This window comes from Streptopelia decaocto (genome assembly GCF_964273445.1).
Source record: "Streptopelia decaocto genome assembly, chromosome: 3".
NCBI classification, from domain to species: domain Eukaryota; kingdom Metazoa; phylum Chordata; class Aves; order Columbiformes; family Columbidae; genus Streptopelia; species Streptopelia decaocto.
In genome coordinates this window covers 85053670-85067332 of record NC_138656.1, presented here as the reverse complement: position 1 = coordinate 85067332, position 13663 = coordinate 85053670, and the positions used below count along the sequence as shown (strand labels likewise).

Sequence of the window (13663 nt, the reverse complement as noted above, 5' to 3'; positions counted from 1 at the left end):
TTAAAGGAGAAACTTTAAAAACTGGTAACTTCATTAGAAGTAGGAGGCAGCAACATCTCTTCCTGTGTTGGAATAGTCTTCTCTTTGTTCTATTTCATTATGAGTGTTTCTTTTCTTGAGACTTTGTAGAGAATAAAGAGTAGAGCTAGAACAGCACTCTTCTGTGACCGGGAGCCAAACCACCAGATTAAAATTCATGAATGTGTTTAGTATTTTAACCTTATTGCTTTTTGTGAAACGGATGTCATGTAGGCTCCAGTTGCTTCATTTAAAGGGCAAAAACTATTATTTGCAGAAGTTTCATCTCTTTAAGAAAATCAGTTTGCTCAAAGGCTGTGCAGTGAGCAACCCTCACCTCTGCTCTGCTCCCGCTGCTGCCCCTTCCCTTCACTCTCCCTCCATCACCAAACCGGCTCCTCTGGAGCTGGGCAGCCCCTGGGGCTCTCGCACCCCTGCCTGGGCAGAGGTGGATCAGGAGGTGGCTCTCCTTGATGTGGCCTTTGTGCTCCCTTCCTCTTCCTCGCAGAATAAAAACCAGCATTGCTGGAACTCTGGTTCACTCGAGAAGGTCTCCCTGTTACTGTCAGTAACAGTCCAAACAAAGTGTTTGTGGTGGTGTTATCTAGATTTTAATATGTTTTTTGACTCAAAAAAAAAAATAGTGAAGGGTACCTTATAAGCAGCTGGGTGTTAGTGCTCAAGTATTTTAGCATGCAGATATTTAAGGCAACCCTAAACAGGGGGACTGACACTGCCTGTGCACCTGGTGTGTGACTGCTGCCTTCACTGGTGGGGTTCCTGAAATTCTCTCCTGTGAAACTCCCTCCACTAAATGAAACCTGCTTAACCAAGTTCTTCTGAGAACATGAGTACCTGAACCATTTTCCTTTGTGAGAACTTCCAGTGCCCGCTCAGAGCCTCCACATGTGTTACTGCTGATACTTAGAACAGCACAGCTTTGCTTGCAGTGCCAGCCTGTTCACTCCCAACCACTGATGCTGCGAAGTACGGAGAAGATAGAAACAGGAAATCTCCTTTGAAAGCTGCATGCCAGCAGATGCGTATGTTGTTGATCGGCCAAATATTTTTGGAATATGGGAAAAATACTTCATTAGGCATTAGTTTTACTTTTACCTTTGCTTTTTCTGTTTTATCTTGTACTATTTCCCATTTATCTCTCTTTACAGAAAAACCCGGAGGAAGACAGCTCAGGGAAAACACTCAGTTGGGAACCAGGTCACTTGCTTTTAACCATCTACACTGTTCGCAGCATTGAGCAGCTCTTGCCTTTCTTCAATGTGCTCAGCCAAGTTTTTAACAGCAAAGTCACAAGCAGATGTGTTGGACACTCAGGGAGCCCTGTCCTTTACCCCAATTGCTTTCCGAGTAAGGACATAAAAATGGAGAACCTCAAGACCTTCTCCAGCAAAGCACGACAAAAGATAGAAGAAATGGTTGAGAAGGATTTTCTTGAAGGTGTCATAAAAACATAAACCAAACTGGTACTATTCACCTTATATGTAATGTAACTATTTAAATGAAATCTGTATCTTTCCCAGTTGTATAGTATTCTTTTCTTACTTTGTATGTAATGAAATACTTAATGTTGTATTTAAGTTAAATATTTGTAAATAAGAGAGAAGTTCTGGATGTGGCCTGAATCACGTTTAAGTATTGGTGGCTCATATTGATTATGGTGCCTACTATTTACAGTACATGTTTTGTTGTCTTGAGTTCTGTCTTTAAAAAAATCCTAAAAAAAATACAAGTTGCACATTTTTTCAATTTGTTTCCAGTTTATTTGTCTTTTTTTTAATCAATTGGAACTTGTGCTTATTTAGCAATCTGGAAAATGCCATCATTTCAGGAGTTAATACCGGACTGCCGTGAAGAACACATTTGTCAGAGGTAGGTACCCTGAACTCATCTATGCAGAGGGGAATACTTGTGTGTCTAAAACATTACATCCCCTTGCCCCACCTCTTCACACTGCTGAGGAGTAAGGGCCACAGAAAACAAACTTGGCACTGTCCTCCCATCTTAAAAGTGATTATATATAGTATTAGCACAATATCTTAATTTTGTAAAAGTATCCAATGAAGATATTATTGCAATGATATGTTATTATTTGCAAAATGCTCTTTCATCATGTTGTTTCCCTCTTGAACTGAGGTGAACTGAATCTCAAGACCAGCACTAGGCTCTGCCTGACACTGTTTGCCCAGGGACGCTGCGGTTGCTGTGGGAGGTGGGGTGATGTTTCTGCAGCAGCGCGCTGTGCTGCAGCCAAATGCAGCTGCCCCAAGTGTGCTGGGGATGTGGGAGCAGGACTTCAGGCACAAGGTGACAATAACCTACGAAATAAGCTGGGTGGGAGCATGATTCCTTCTGGGCATGGCCAGGCCACTGCCTGTCAAGAAGTGAGGTGCCTCTAAGTCACTTCAGCTTCAGAAGTTACACATACTTGCAGGGGAAACATTCAGCAGCAAGAGTATCTCATTAAGAGGTAAGTTGCTAATAGAGGTAAAAAATAAGCAGAATAATATTCTGCTCAGTTCTGATTAATCTTTGCTACTCTCAGGAAGGTTTGGGCAAATGGTAAGAAAGTAATATTAAAAAAAAATAAGTCAAGTTACAAACTTTAACTGCAGTTGTGTCACTTGTTATAGAGGCTGGGGTGGTTCTCCTCTTCCACCTGCGAGGTGGTAAACAGCCAGGCTGACTTCATGGGCAAGGGCGTCCGTGTTCTCCTGTGGAGTAGTTAAAAAGTTGGTTACATTGGTGTCAGTGTGAGAAGGTTAGAGCAAGGATGTGATGTTAAGGCAAGCATTATCCTGCAAATGCTTGGTGCCCCCTATTGCTCTGCCATCCTCGGGCGTCTTCTGCCACTGTGGTCATGCTGGCAGGAAGAAGCAGGCAGGAGCATTGCTTTTGCTGTCAACTTTTAAGTTCACATGTGGACTAATTCTTAACCAAAGTTTGATTTTTTTGGTTTTGTTGGTTGTTTTGTTGTTGTTGTTTGTGTGTTTGTTGTTTTTTTTTTTAATTTTGCCTATTATGAAATAATGCAGTAAGTTTCTTCTTAATCCTGAATTCTCAGAAGGATTTCTTGTCCAAGTCTCATCTAGTGTCAAATCTGCCTTCATAAATAGTTAACTTTTAAACACTGAGACCATTAAACATCTCTTTTGTAAATAACAGCCAGAGACATTTTGCATTTACTTGCAATCACCTGCTAAATGCGATTAAAATTTACTTGCAATCACCTGCTAAATGCGATTAAATGATGAGTATGTAAACATACTTCTCCCTCCATCACCCAATGCTAAGCAGGAGACTTTAACATAAATAAATCCACTTTATATACAAGTTGTTTAAGCTCTGACCTGTGTATCTGCTTCAGCGTATATTCTAACTACATCTTCTGTTCCTGATGGGCGGACAAACGCCCGTGACAATTTGTACTTCTTTACAAGCGCATCGATTTTCTCCTGTAGTCCTGGAGGTGTAACTGCCCGCCTCTCTGCATCTGTTGTGTCAATAACTCGCCTGTCTGCAACCTGCAGCATCAAAACCAGACAGTTTATTTGTGTGCTGGAGCTGTACAATGAGAGTGGAATGAAAAAGGTCACAGTTAAGACAGAACTTCTGGATTTGATGTGTTGCACTGCCTGCAGAAGAGCTCAGTTTGGGAGTTCCCTGCTTAATTCTAACACTGGGATCCCAGCTCAACAACTCAGCAGGTATTAACTCAGTCTTGACAGGACTCAGCTGCCTTCTTTGGAAAAAGGGTCAGTTCTGAATGTGCCTCCTTGGCTCCTCACTGCAGCTTCTTCCAGTAGATCAGAAGAAAACTCTCCTCTGGTTCATTTAGAACCCAGAGCTCCCTTATGGCGCCTGATAAAGTGTAACCATGCAGGAGCCTGTTCTTGAGCTCTTTGAGTACTAGAGAAGATGAAGTAAGAGCTTGAATATTCAAGTTACACAAAGTGGCACAGCAAGAAAAATCCAGCTGCCCAGCAGGCAGGTGCCTTAGAATTTCTTTCTTAACTTTCAAAATAGGATTTTTTCTATTTTTAAGTTAGAATTTGAATAGTTTTGTTCAGGTTTTTCTATTTAATACAGTTGGCTATTATTTCACCATTTGTATAAGGTATATTTTTATTTTAGTCCAAGTGAATTTCTGCTCCCTCATGTGGATGGTTTCGTGGCTTGTTGCCCTTTAATGGGCTGGTTTAGCTTTAAAACAAAGCTTATCTAGATGTATGCAGGCAAGAGCTGCTCCCAGAAGGGTCCCAAGAGGCTGCAGTAACCTGAGCCAGCCAGGTGTAACTCACCTGAACCTTGAGCAGCCGGTTGGGAAGGTCAGTGTAGATGGCGTCCCACTGTTGCACTGTCAGGCCTTTCAGAGCCAGGATTGCCTCAATGACCAACATGTCTGAGACAGCATCACCAACTGTCTGTTAAGAGGACGGGAAGAAATACTGGAGCAGTCAACAGGGAAAAAACAAAGGAACCTTCAGCTGAAGAGAATGAAAATGCAGCCAGGCTGCTGCCTCAGCCTGGGTAGACGAGGCTTTTGTTTGGCTGGGGGGGTGTTTTGTTTTTCTTTCCTTTCCCCACTGCCCCTGTGGTACAAACAGCAGCACACATGTATAGCTCTGCCAAGGGCAAGTGCCTGGCCTCACCTCTCCTAAGGAGCACTGTTCTGGGGTCAGGATGCATAAAGGCTCTCCCCAGCTGTGTAACATCTGTGCCAAGATAAGGAGTCCCAAGAGTGTGTGGACATGGGCACTGGAACATCCCCCTCCTCCCATACTGCATGTTGAATCATTAACAAGTTGCATCCTATCACAAGGTTCCCATGCTGTCCCACTCCCTCTTTGGATGCCAAAGCTGGGAGACTGCTCCAGATGAAAGCATCTCATGAGAAAGTATCACACTTTGCTCAAAAGGACTGGTCCTGCACTTTGCTTCTTGGCCCCTCTCTCATGGCACCCCACCTCCTGCCCCAGTGGCCTGACAGGAATTCACCAGCAGCATTAGCCCCAATACTGTTATATAGTGATTTGGTTCTCTCAGTTTTTACCTGATTAATCAGGTTGATCATGTTTTCTAGCACCTTTGCTGCTTCTCTTTTTTCATTATCTTTCTCCTCGTTTGCCAGTTGTCTTATTTTAGTTTCAGCGTCTTTACTAAATAATACCTAGAATAAAACAAAGAGAGCTTGTAAAGATCAGCCCACATTGCAAATTAGGATATGTGCAGCAATGAGGAAAAAAACTGTTACCATTTAAGCCCATATAACCATAATTAATGGTTGCTACCACAAATTCCCATCCCCACGTAAACCACAGAGGAGATGGTGGCAATGCTATGATAAAGACAAAAAGGGGAAAGAAGTCTGTTCTCAACCAAAGAGAGAAAAGTCCTGATTATAAATGTAAGCAGAGAGTGAAAACACCTCCTTTTCCAGCTAATTCAACTAAAATTTTGTACATATTGCCTGATCTCATGCATTACTTGCTCATACTTACTGTACCATGTCCATTTGCCTCAAAATAAACACCAACATCAAACTCCTGGGCCTTATGATGCAAGTGCTTCACTCCTGTTTTGACACAGTGCACAGGTACCTGCAGCCCAAGGATACGCAGAGATGAAAACAGGGCTACATGCTCTCCTGGGGGGAACTAAGCCCCAACATGGGGTAGAGACTGTTACAGACTAAACTGTGTTTCACAGCTACTGACTCCCCGAGCTAAAATTATCCACTATTTCTACAGGCTCATTAAAAGGATTTCATTTATTTAAGTGGAAATAAAGGCTGGATTTTTTTAATTTAAAAAAACCCAACAAACAAACAACAAGAACAAACAAACAAAAAACAACAAAAAAAAACCAACCCCCACCAAAAAACAAACCAAAATCAAGAAACAGAAAACCCCTAACCAAGAAAAACCTCAATTCATTTTATAGTTTCAGGGAACATACATACCAGACTTCTACCCTAACTGAAATCATACCTCAGCTCAATTTCTGTAGGGAACAACATATAGCCTGTCGTAGAAACTGAAACAACCCGTGTCAAAGTATCAAGGAGCCTTTACTGATGCCATTGCAAAGCCATAAAATCCTCAACTTGTTCCAGAAGTGACAAGTGATTTTTGTTTCACTTTTGCCAAACTTTATTTTTTTTTAACTAGCAAAAGCTGACCAGAATTTTTTTCAGCTTTGCTATCGTCTTGCGTCTCTTTTACCACCAAGAATTGAGTTGCTACTTGTGGGTTTGAAACAGTCATTTATTTTAGCCTAGTTTAACTTTTCCCAGCAATCATATTACAGTAGTATTTATTTTTAAAGTAAACAAATTTGCAGTAAACAACATTTTCAGAGAACTACCAGGAAAAAATGGAGAATACCTTCAGTGTTTCCTCAAGGTAGCGTGTGGAACTCCCATTGGCATACGCTGTTTGTACCACCGCCATCTTTAAGGTCTGTCCCACCTGAGCAAACCAAGAAGCAAAAGTGTGTTACTGTCTGCCGGACAAGTAGGATACATGGGAGGATAATCAGAATTATTATTAAAAATATGTTCTCTTACAGACACTTAAAATTCCTGGGCATCAGAGGAAGGCAGCAGCTCACAGACAATTTCTACATGTTTAAGACAAAATGAATTCTCATCATGTCTTTGTACATCACATTTTTTTTTTGCAAGCTCAATGCACTGGCCAAACACACGGTGTTACATCAGGTCACATACACAAGCAGTGGGGACAAAGCTTCCAGTGCAAAGCAAGCAAAGGCTGGTGGCAAGCACAGGTTCTCCTCCCTGGCCAGCTTCTCTGCCACCATGCAAGAAATTAGCTGGTCTCCAAGAAAAAAAAACCAGGATACCTTGTCTAGGTTTGGTATCACAGATGCCAAGTCTAAGAGGGCTTCTGAAAAATAAAAGCTTTTTTCTGTCTATCCTCTGTGGGGAGAGGATGCTACACAGCAGACAGTGGGTTTGGAACAATGACATACAAACCCCTTTGACAGCCACAACCACGTTCTCATGCAAATGGAATGCCCAGCCTTCATAAAGTAAAGGACTGAACACAAAATTAATGAAAAATTAATAAAAGATAACAAAAGTGAGAGAATAGAATATCAATGCTTTATACACTGAAATTTGAAAAGCTCTCTCCTACTAAGAAAAGGTTCCAGGCTAATATATCAGTGCTCAGATTGTTATTTGGAGTTTGGAAGTCACACCCTTGTAAAAACACCATTTTTGAGGTACAGGACTGATCTCTTTTCAAATTGGGTTCATTTTAGGTCACTGTACAAACCGACACAGCTTCCTTAGACTATTTTACACGGTACAAATTAAAGTGTCAGCATTCATTTCATACATTAATGTTACCTTGGCAAGAAGTTCTTTAAGGAAGATACTAATTAAAGTTGCTATTTTATCTCCATCAATTAGGTGAAAATGGCCAGTTTCATCCTTGTAGTAGTAAACAATTCTGTCTGCATCACCATCAAATGAGCAGCATCTCTCATTGGGCTTCATGTCGAGCCCTAGTACACATAGAGGTACAAATGCAACTTAGAGATAGAAAAAGATATAAAATGTTTAAATTATTCCCAGTGTGGGTCTTGTGTGGAAATTAGTCCTGTGCAGACACACACACGCACACAACACTAATGCTCTGAAACAGACATTGCTTTTACAAAGAGACTCACAACAGAGAAGCTGTATCGGATGGCAACTGAAAAGTGCATACCTAGATCAAAAATATAAATATCAAAAATGCAGGTTATTATGCTACACCTTCCTCCCAGAAGTAGATAAAAATCAGTCCCAGAACTACTGTGTGTAGTCACCTCTCTAAATGCTGGAGATAAGCGCTGAATGTCAGTAATGGCATAAGGTTGCAGCAGCAGAACACCCACCCCTTTTCTCACCCACGACAGAGCCCACCAAGCCGCACACATCACCCACAGACCCAGGCAAACTGCGTTTCCCCTGCACTGCAGCAAAGCAAGTCAGCCTTTGCAGAGGGACACCTGGATGGGGCCCGGAGCAGCAAGCGGCAGCCAGCTGAGCTCAGTTGGACACGGGGTGCTTGCCCAGCCGTCCGCACCACTCCTCTGAGCAGCACCATGACACACCATGCACCCCTGGGGGTGCAGGCAAACCATGCCTGGGCAGAGCTGGGCTCCAGAGCCACGTCACCAGCATTTCCTGGCATGTGGCAGGTCCACTGCATGCTCCTGGTGTAAAACTTCTACATACTTCACCCTCCAAGACACATGGGAATCGACTATTTTTCCCTTGCATCAAAAATATTTTTATTGGGGAATATTTCAGGCTTGTTTAATTTTATCCCATTCCCACTTTCCAGACCTTCACTCCCTTTCACAGAGGAGACCTGCTTTCCTAACGCAAAAGCCACATGCCAGCAAAGCCACCACTGAAGTGGCAGCAATTACAACAGGAGGTGGCACATCAATCCTACTACTGAAAAAAAACCAGCCCCACTCCAAAGCACCCATCCCAAGATTTCTCAGAGCTGTACAAAAAGCCTTAGAAGTGGATCTGCTATAAAATATCTCATGTTTAGTTTGCTTGATATTCAATTTATACAACAATGTATATAATGCATAGGGAGTACCTGCCTCAAAAACTTCCCAGGCTTAACGCCAATAGAGAAGTAGCTGTAAAGCTGTCACCGCCTCACACAGGAACACTGCACAAGAATGAACTGCTCTTTTATTAAGGTACATCTTGCTTTTCTTTAAGATGCTGGCCACATTAACCTCATAGTCCATTTCTCAGGAACATTCTGGCCATTCCCTCAGCTGATCTCAGAGTCCCTCAGGAACTCAGCAGGGAGCTCCAAAGGACACGCTGCTGCCTGTAACCCCTTCTTGGAAAACAACACTTCAGCACACAAGCAGACAGGAAAACTGGCCCATGTTGCTGACACCTCATCCTTCAGAACACAGGAAACTGCACCCCAGAACTTGCCTGTTTCTTCTCCTGCACGCCTGCAGTGACACAGGACAATACATCCCACCACCACTGAGGTCCTCTGGCTAAAGCATGAGGTAATGGCAACTGCAACACTTAACAGGTTGAGGCTTCCTATGACTTTAAACAGGCAGCTGTTACCACTTAACACTTCAGAAAAATCAGAATATTTATTTTGGTGAATAATTAGGAAACCACATTTTCTTTTCAAAGCAGAGAGAAATGACCAAGGAGTCTCCTCTCAGTCCCAGTTAGAGCCAGGATCCAGATGTGACACAGCAGCATCCATCCCTGGCAGGGGCTGCTGCTCTGCTGCTGCTCTTCCTACATTTCTCCAGCATGCAAGCAGTGTGACAAGAGGGAAACGACACTGTACCCTGGTGATCAGGTTGGGCTGGCAGTTGCAGTGAAGGTGCAGCTGTCGAACGGAGAACCCAGTTTAGCCTCAGAAAATCTAATATCCAAACTAGCCTGCTCCCCCCAATTCAGGGATTTTCTTGTATGCACTTTGTGCAGGAAATTGGTTGAAATCATTTCCTCACTGGTTTATGTCAATCAGTCAGCCTGCTGGCACCAAGTTGTTCATTATCCCAGCTCTTCCTCAGGAACCCGGAAAACTGCCTGCAAGCCCAGCCCACAAGGTAAATGTTTCTTGATAACATAAATGGAAGTAAATAACAATAAGCCAGTCCTGACTGATCTTTGGACACCACCAGCTTAACATTCAGACCAGACTGTCAAACATATTTCAGCAAGTCAGAGACATACTGTACTCCTCAAAAAAATTTAGACTAATATAAACTAGGGATGTGCCAAACCCAGCCGTACAATTCTCTCCATTGCGCAGGCAGAACCATTCATGCAATCACTTAGTAAGAAACAGGGCAGTCAGCTTATCTGAAGATGATATGCCAATGCTAGACCCTGCGCTTTTAGGTCTGGAGAGAAGGTAAAAGGATATAAAATTACTGACTACGTACCTCTAGGTGGTTTCTGGTGAACTTTCACAAAATCTGCACCACATAAGTAATTGAGTTTCTCCTTGGTTCCATCATTATAGAGGTGAATTAGCAATTCCTTTGGCAAGTAGGGCTGCATTTCTGACAGTTTCAGGGCTCCTATTCCGTTGGCACAGTCAATCTTCAGGTGTCTCTGACTCTCTCCAGAGCTGGGAGACTTAGCACAAGGGAAGAAGGGGCAAAGTGAACTCATACCCTAGTGAAACCACACCCAGAGGCATGCTGAATTTGAAACTTTAGACACAAACATGCTAACAAACAGAAGATATTAATTTTGTACATTTCCATGAAGAAGACAACACCCAGTATTCACCTTTTTTATCAGTTCCATAAAAGCTTTGGATAGTTTTTCATAATAACCTTCCAGCGTTGCTTTCCCATACTGCCCTTGGGTGTTTTGGCAGCAGACCATATAATGTAGCTGTGGTGTTGTCACCAGACCATAATCTAGCATAAAATAAAAAGGCACAATATTCAGAAGTAGAATACTAAATTAATTCCTCCTTAAGAGTGGTACAGTACTTGCTGTTCTAAATAAACAGACAAATACAGCGCAGGAAATACATATTACATTTTTCAAGTTCTGCTATGAAAAGATGAAACCCTGCCCCTGCATTAAAGCCACACGAATACCCTGAAATTAGATCCTTACAAGCAAAAATGGAAATGGTGTCCGGGCTACTGCCTTAGAGCGACATAACAGAGTCACATTTATACAAAAACTTGATATCAGACTAGAATTGCAAAGGTTTAACATACCGTGGTACTGACCACCTAGAACGGAGATACCATCTATTACTGACCGCGAAAGTTTCTCACTGCTTGGCCTGGAAAACAACAAATGCAAATGATAACGGTTGCAGAAGACATTTACATATGGACTTGGGAAGGAAGGACATGTGGAAGATGACTCTACAAGCTTCCTGCTAGTAGACAAACTCAGTGTGAAGAAAGCCATACCTTTTTCTGCTGTAGGCACCTTCTAATAAAGAAGTTGGAAAGCCACCACACGGTACTCACAAAAAAACCCCACAATTAAGCATCCTGATCAGAAACAGTGCTAGGAAGTGCTCATAACTATCAGGGAAGACAGGAAGAGCACTGGAAAACTTTTTTTTATTGCTATAATAATAAAATAACAGGTAGCAGACTAGGCATAAAAAAAAAGGCAAAATCTGGCTGCAGAGGGCTAAACATCCAAAAGCAGTCGTGAACAAAATGCTGGGACTTCCATAACAGTAGCATAATTTTACAGCATCTTTTCATTACCTGGTGTCTCTGCCAATAAAAACAGAAGCATCTTTGTGCTGGTTCACTGCTGCTTTTTGGCAGATGTCAGTAACTGTTTCCTGCAATTCTTGCTCCTCTGCATTTGCTAGTTGTGTGGCATACTCTTCCCAGGAAGGATGCAGCATTTCTCCAAGGGGATCAACCAGCTTCACACCATTATCTTCCTTAGAAGAACAAAAGATAGTAAGCCTAAAAGTGGGAAACTTAACAAAATGTCTTTGAAGACAGCTGACACATGGTTCAATCACATTGTTTCTTTGAATGTGGAGTATGTCTGTGGAGTATGCAATAGCTTAGCTCTTTATTTAAAGCTTCAACAAGCCCCCAAAAGTAGCATAACCAGTATATTAAGTAACTAACCTTTTCTCCCTTACAACGTTGGTATGAAATTAATTTGACATTAAAATGACGAAAGGGGAGATTCTAATAACCTGGAATTCTGCATAAAAAGAAGTATAAATGCCTGATATGTAATTGCTGCACCTCTTTATTTTTTAAACTTGCAGATTTTGCTCAAAGCTTCATCACTTGTCAAGGATACTCCTAGCTTGCCAAAGTCACAAACTTCCTACGTTACAGCATCTCCAGATGAGGGAAGATTATGCTCGTATGTACAGGGAAAAGTAACTTCAAAGGTGCTGGAGATTATATTTAGAGGGAGCAGGCTAAACACATGATTTAAGCAGGTCCAGGTGCCTTCAGGATCTGATCTCTCAGTGCCATTAACATCTTTGATTCCACAAGCCTGATCACATCTACTTTATTTTTAAAGTAAAGGTTGTTCTTACTTCAGGATTGTGAGATGCAGTAACCATGATGCCAATAGTAGATGCCACGGCTTTGGACCTAAGAACGGCCAGCAAGCCCATGCGGAACATGACGTGATCAAGCTGTTCGGCCTTGGTGCGAAACCCGGCGGTGCCATACTGAAGAGTAAGTCCAGGAGGCTTAGGATGCAATGCTGAGTATTTCTTGAGGGCTTCATAATCCATTTCTAGAGAAGGAAGTAACACAGACACAAGTGAGAGAAGTTGAGTCATTATAATTAGTTTCAGACTTTGCACTCTAATTTTGCAGCCCGCAGATCTCCTAAACTGTTCATATCAGATCCATTGGTGAGACTGTGAGGGGAACCACTACTACAACCCATGACGGGGACTCTGCATTCCTAGTACAGCACTAGATAAACAGAGCCCGACCAGATTTCACCAGATTACAAACGATGACGGGATTTAGGTGGGGAGAGCTGCAATTCTCAAATGGCTGGATCCAAGGATCCGAACAAAGTTATGCAAAGGGCTGGCCACTTCTCACTGTAACATTAACCACCCAGTGCCCTCTGCCACGACTCCATATATTAACTTTTGAGTTCAAAAGCAGCCTGTCCTCCCTCTTCGAGCCCTGCCAGCCACAGGGAACCCCTCAGTAGTGTCACCTGGATGTTCTACCCGGGTCGCGGCTCTGCTGAGCTGCGGTTCCCAGCCCCTCCCCGGGCACCTGAGGCGCTGGCAGCCCCTGGGCCGGGAAGGACCAGCCGGACGCACGCCGCCACAAGTGGCTCCAGCATCCACCTCCCCGCATGGCTGAGAGTCTCAGGGCCCACCCAGCACCGCGACCCGATGTTTATCCCACCCGCGAGGGACAGGATCCCCCCAGACCCGCCTCACCCGGCGCCGCTCACCTGCCCCCGCCGCCGCGCTCCCCTTCCGCAGCCGGCGCGGCCACGCCCCCAGCCACTCCCCGCCAATGGCAGCGCGGTGGGCGGGCACACCGCCGCCACGTGGCGCAAGGGCCACGCCCACTCGACAGTCAGAGCCGGGGCCGGGGTTGAGCCACGTTGTCGCGCCCAGAGAAAATCCGACGTTGACGTCAGAAGTGTCTTTAGGAGCGAACCCGCACAGCCCCGCTGGTGTCAGTGCGCGGACCCGCACCAGCCCCGTGTGCCCACGTACGCAAACGCGGCGCCTCCATTTTGTGCAGTTTCCTGCCCGTACATTCGCTGGCCCGGCACGGCCTGTGAGGCTCTGCCCGGGTCCGTGGGGCACTGGGTACCAGCGGTGCCTCGGGGGCTGCAAACGCCCGGCAGTATGAGCGGTACCTCAGGAGAAGCAGCCTGCACGTCCCTCAAGCCTGCCATACCGCGGCTCCTCACCCCGGGCAGCCCGCCGCCCTCCCCCGCGCCCCGGCCGCGCAGCCCCGCGGTGTTCCCGCCCAGGGTGCGTTTCCGCCAGAGGCTTTTGGGAGAGGCCCCGCGGAAGGAAGCCCCGTGCCCGCCGCGGCGTCTCACGCCTTGACCGCAGGGATTTAAGACGGAGCGGGTGACTAGCGG

General features: G+C 44.4%; 2 protein-coding genes across 5 annotated transcripts in view; one reads left to right on the top strand and one right to left on the bottom strand.

Moving 5' to 3' along the window:
- Positions 1–1607, top strand: part of DOP1A (DOP1 leucine zipper like protein A) — a 64285-nt gene extending 62678 nt beyond the window's left edge. For all 3 annotated transcript variants that reach the window (XM_082049280.1, XM_082049279.1, XM_082049281.1), the window contains one exon: positions 1188–1607. In XM_082049280.1, the coding sequence (XP_081905406.1) occupies positions 1188–1493 (306 nt within the window). In that variant the 3' untranslated portion in view covers positions 1494–1607. The remainder of the gene's footprint in view (positions 1–1187) is intronic.
- Positions 1608–1796: 189 nt separating this feature from the next.
- Positions 1797–13084, bottom strand: PGM3 (phosphoglucomutase 3). Of its 2 annotated transcripts, none has more exons than XM_082049283.1 (13): positions 13016–13084; positions 12123–12328; positions 11314–11498; positions 10804–10871; positions 10358–10491; positions 10006–10201; positions 7412–7569; positions 6423–6506; positions 5538–5636; positions 5090–5206; positions 4338–4460; positions 3387–3560; positions 1797–2750 (listed from the first exon to the last, which is right to left on the bottom strand). In XM_082049283.1, exons 2-13 carry the CDS (start codon positions 12324–12326, stop codon positions 2664–2666), a joined length of 1629 nt encoding a protein of 542 aa, XP_081905409.1. In that variant the 5' UTR covers positions 12327–12328; positions 13016–13084; the 3' UTR covers positions 1797–2663. The 2 variants fall into 2 exon arrangements, with proteins under 2 accessions (XP_081905409.1, XP_081905408.1); XM_082049282.1 differs by lacking the exon at positions 13016–13084 and adding an exon at positions 12832–12850.
- Positions 13085–13663: the final 579 nt, after the last annotated feature.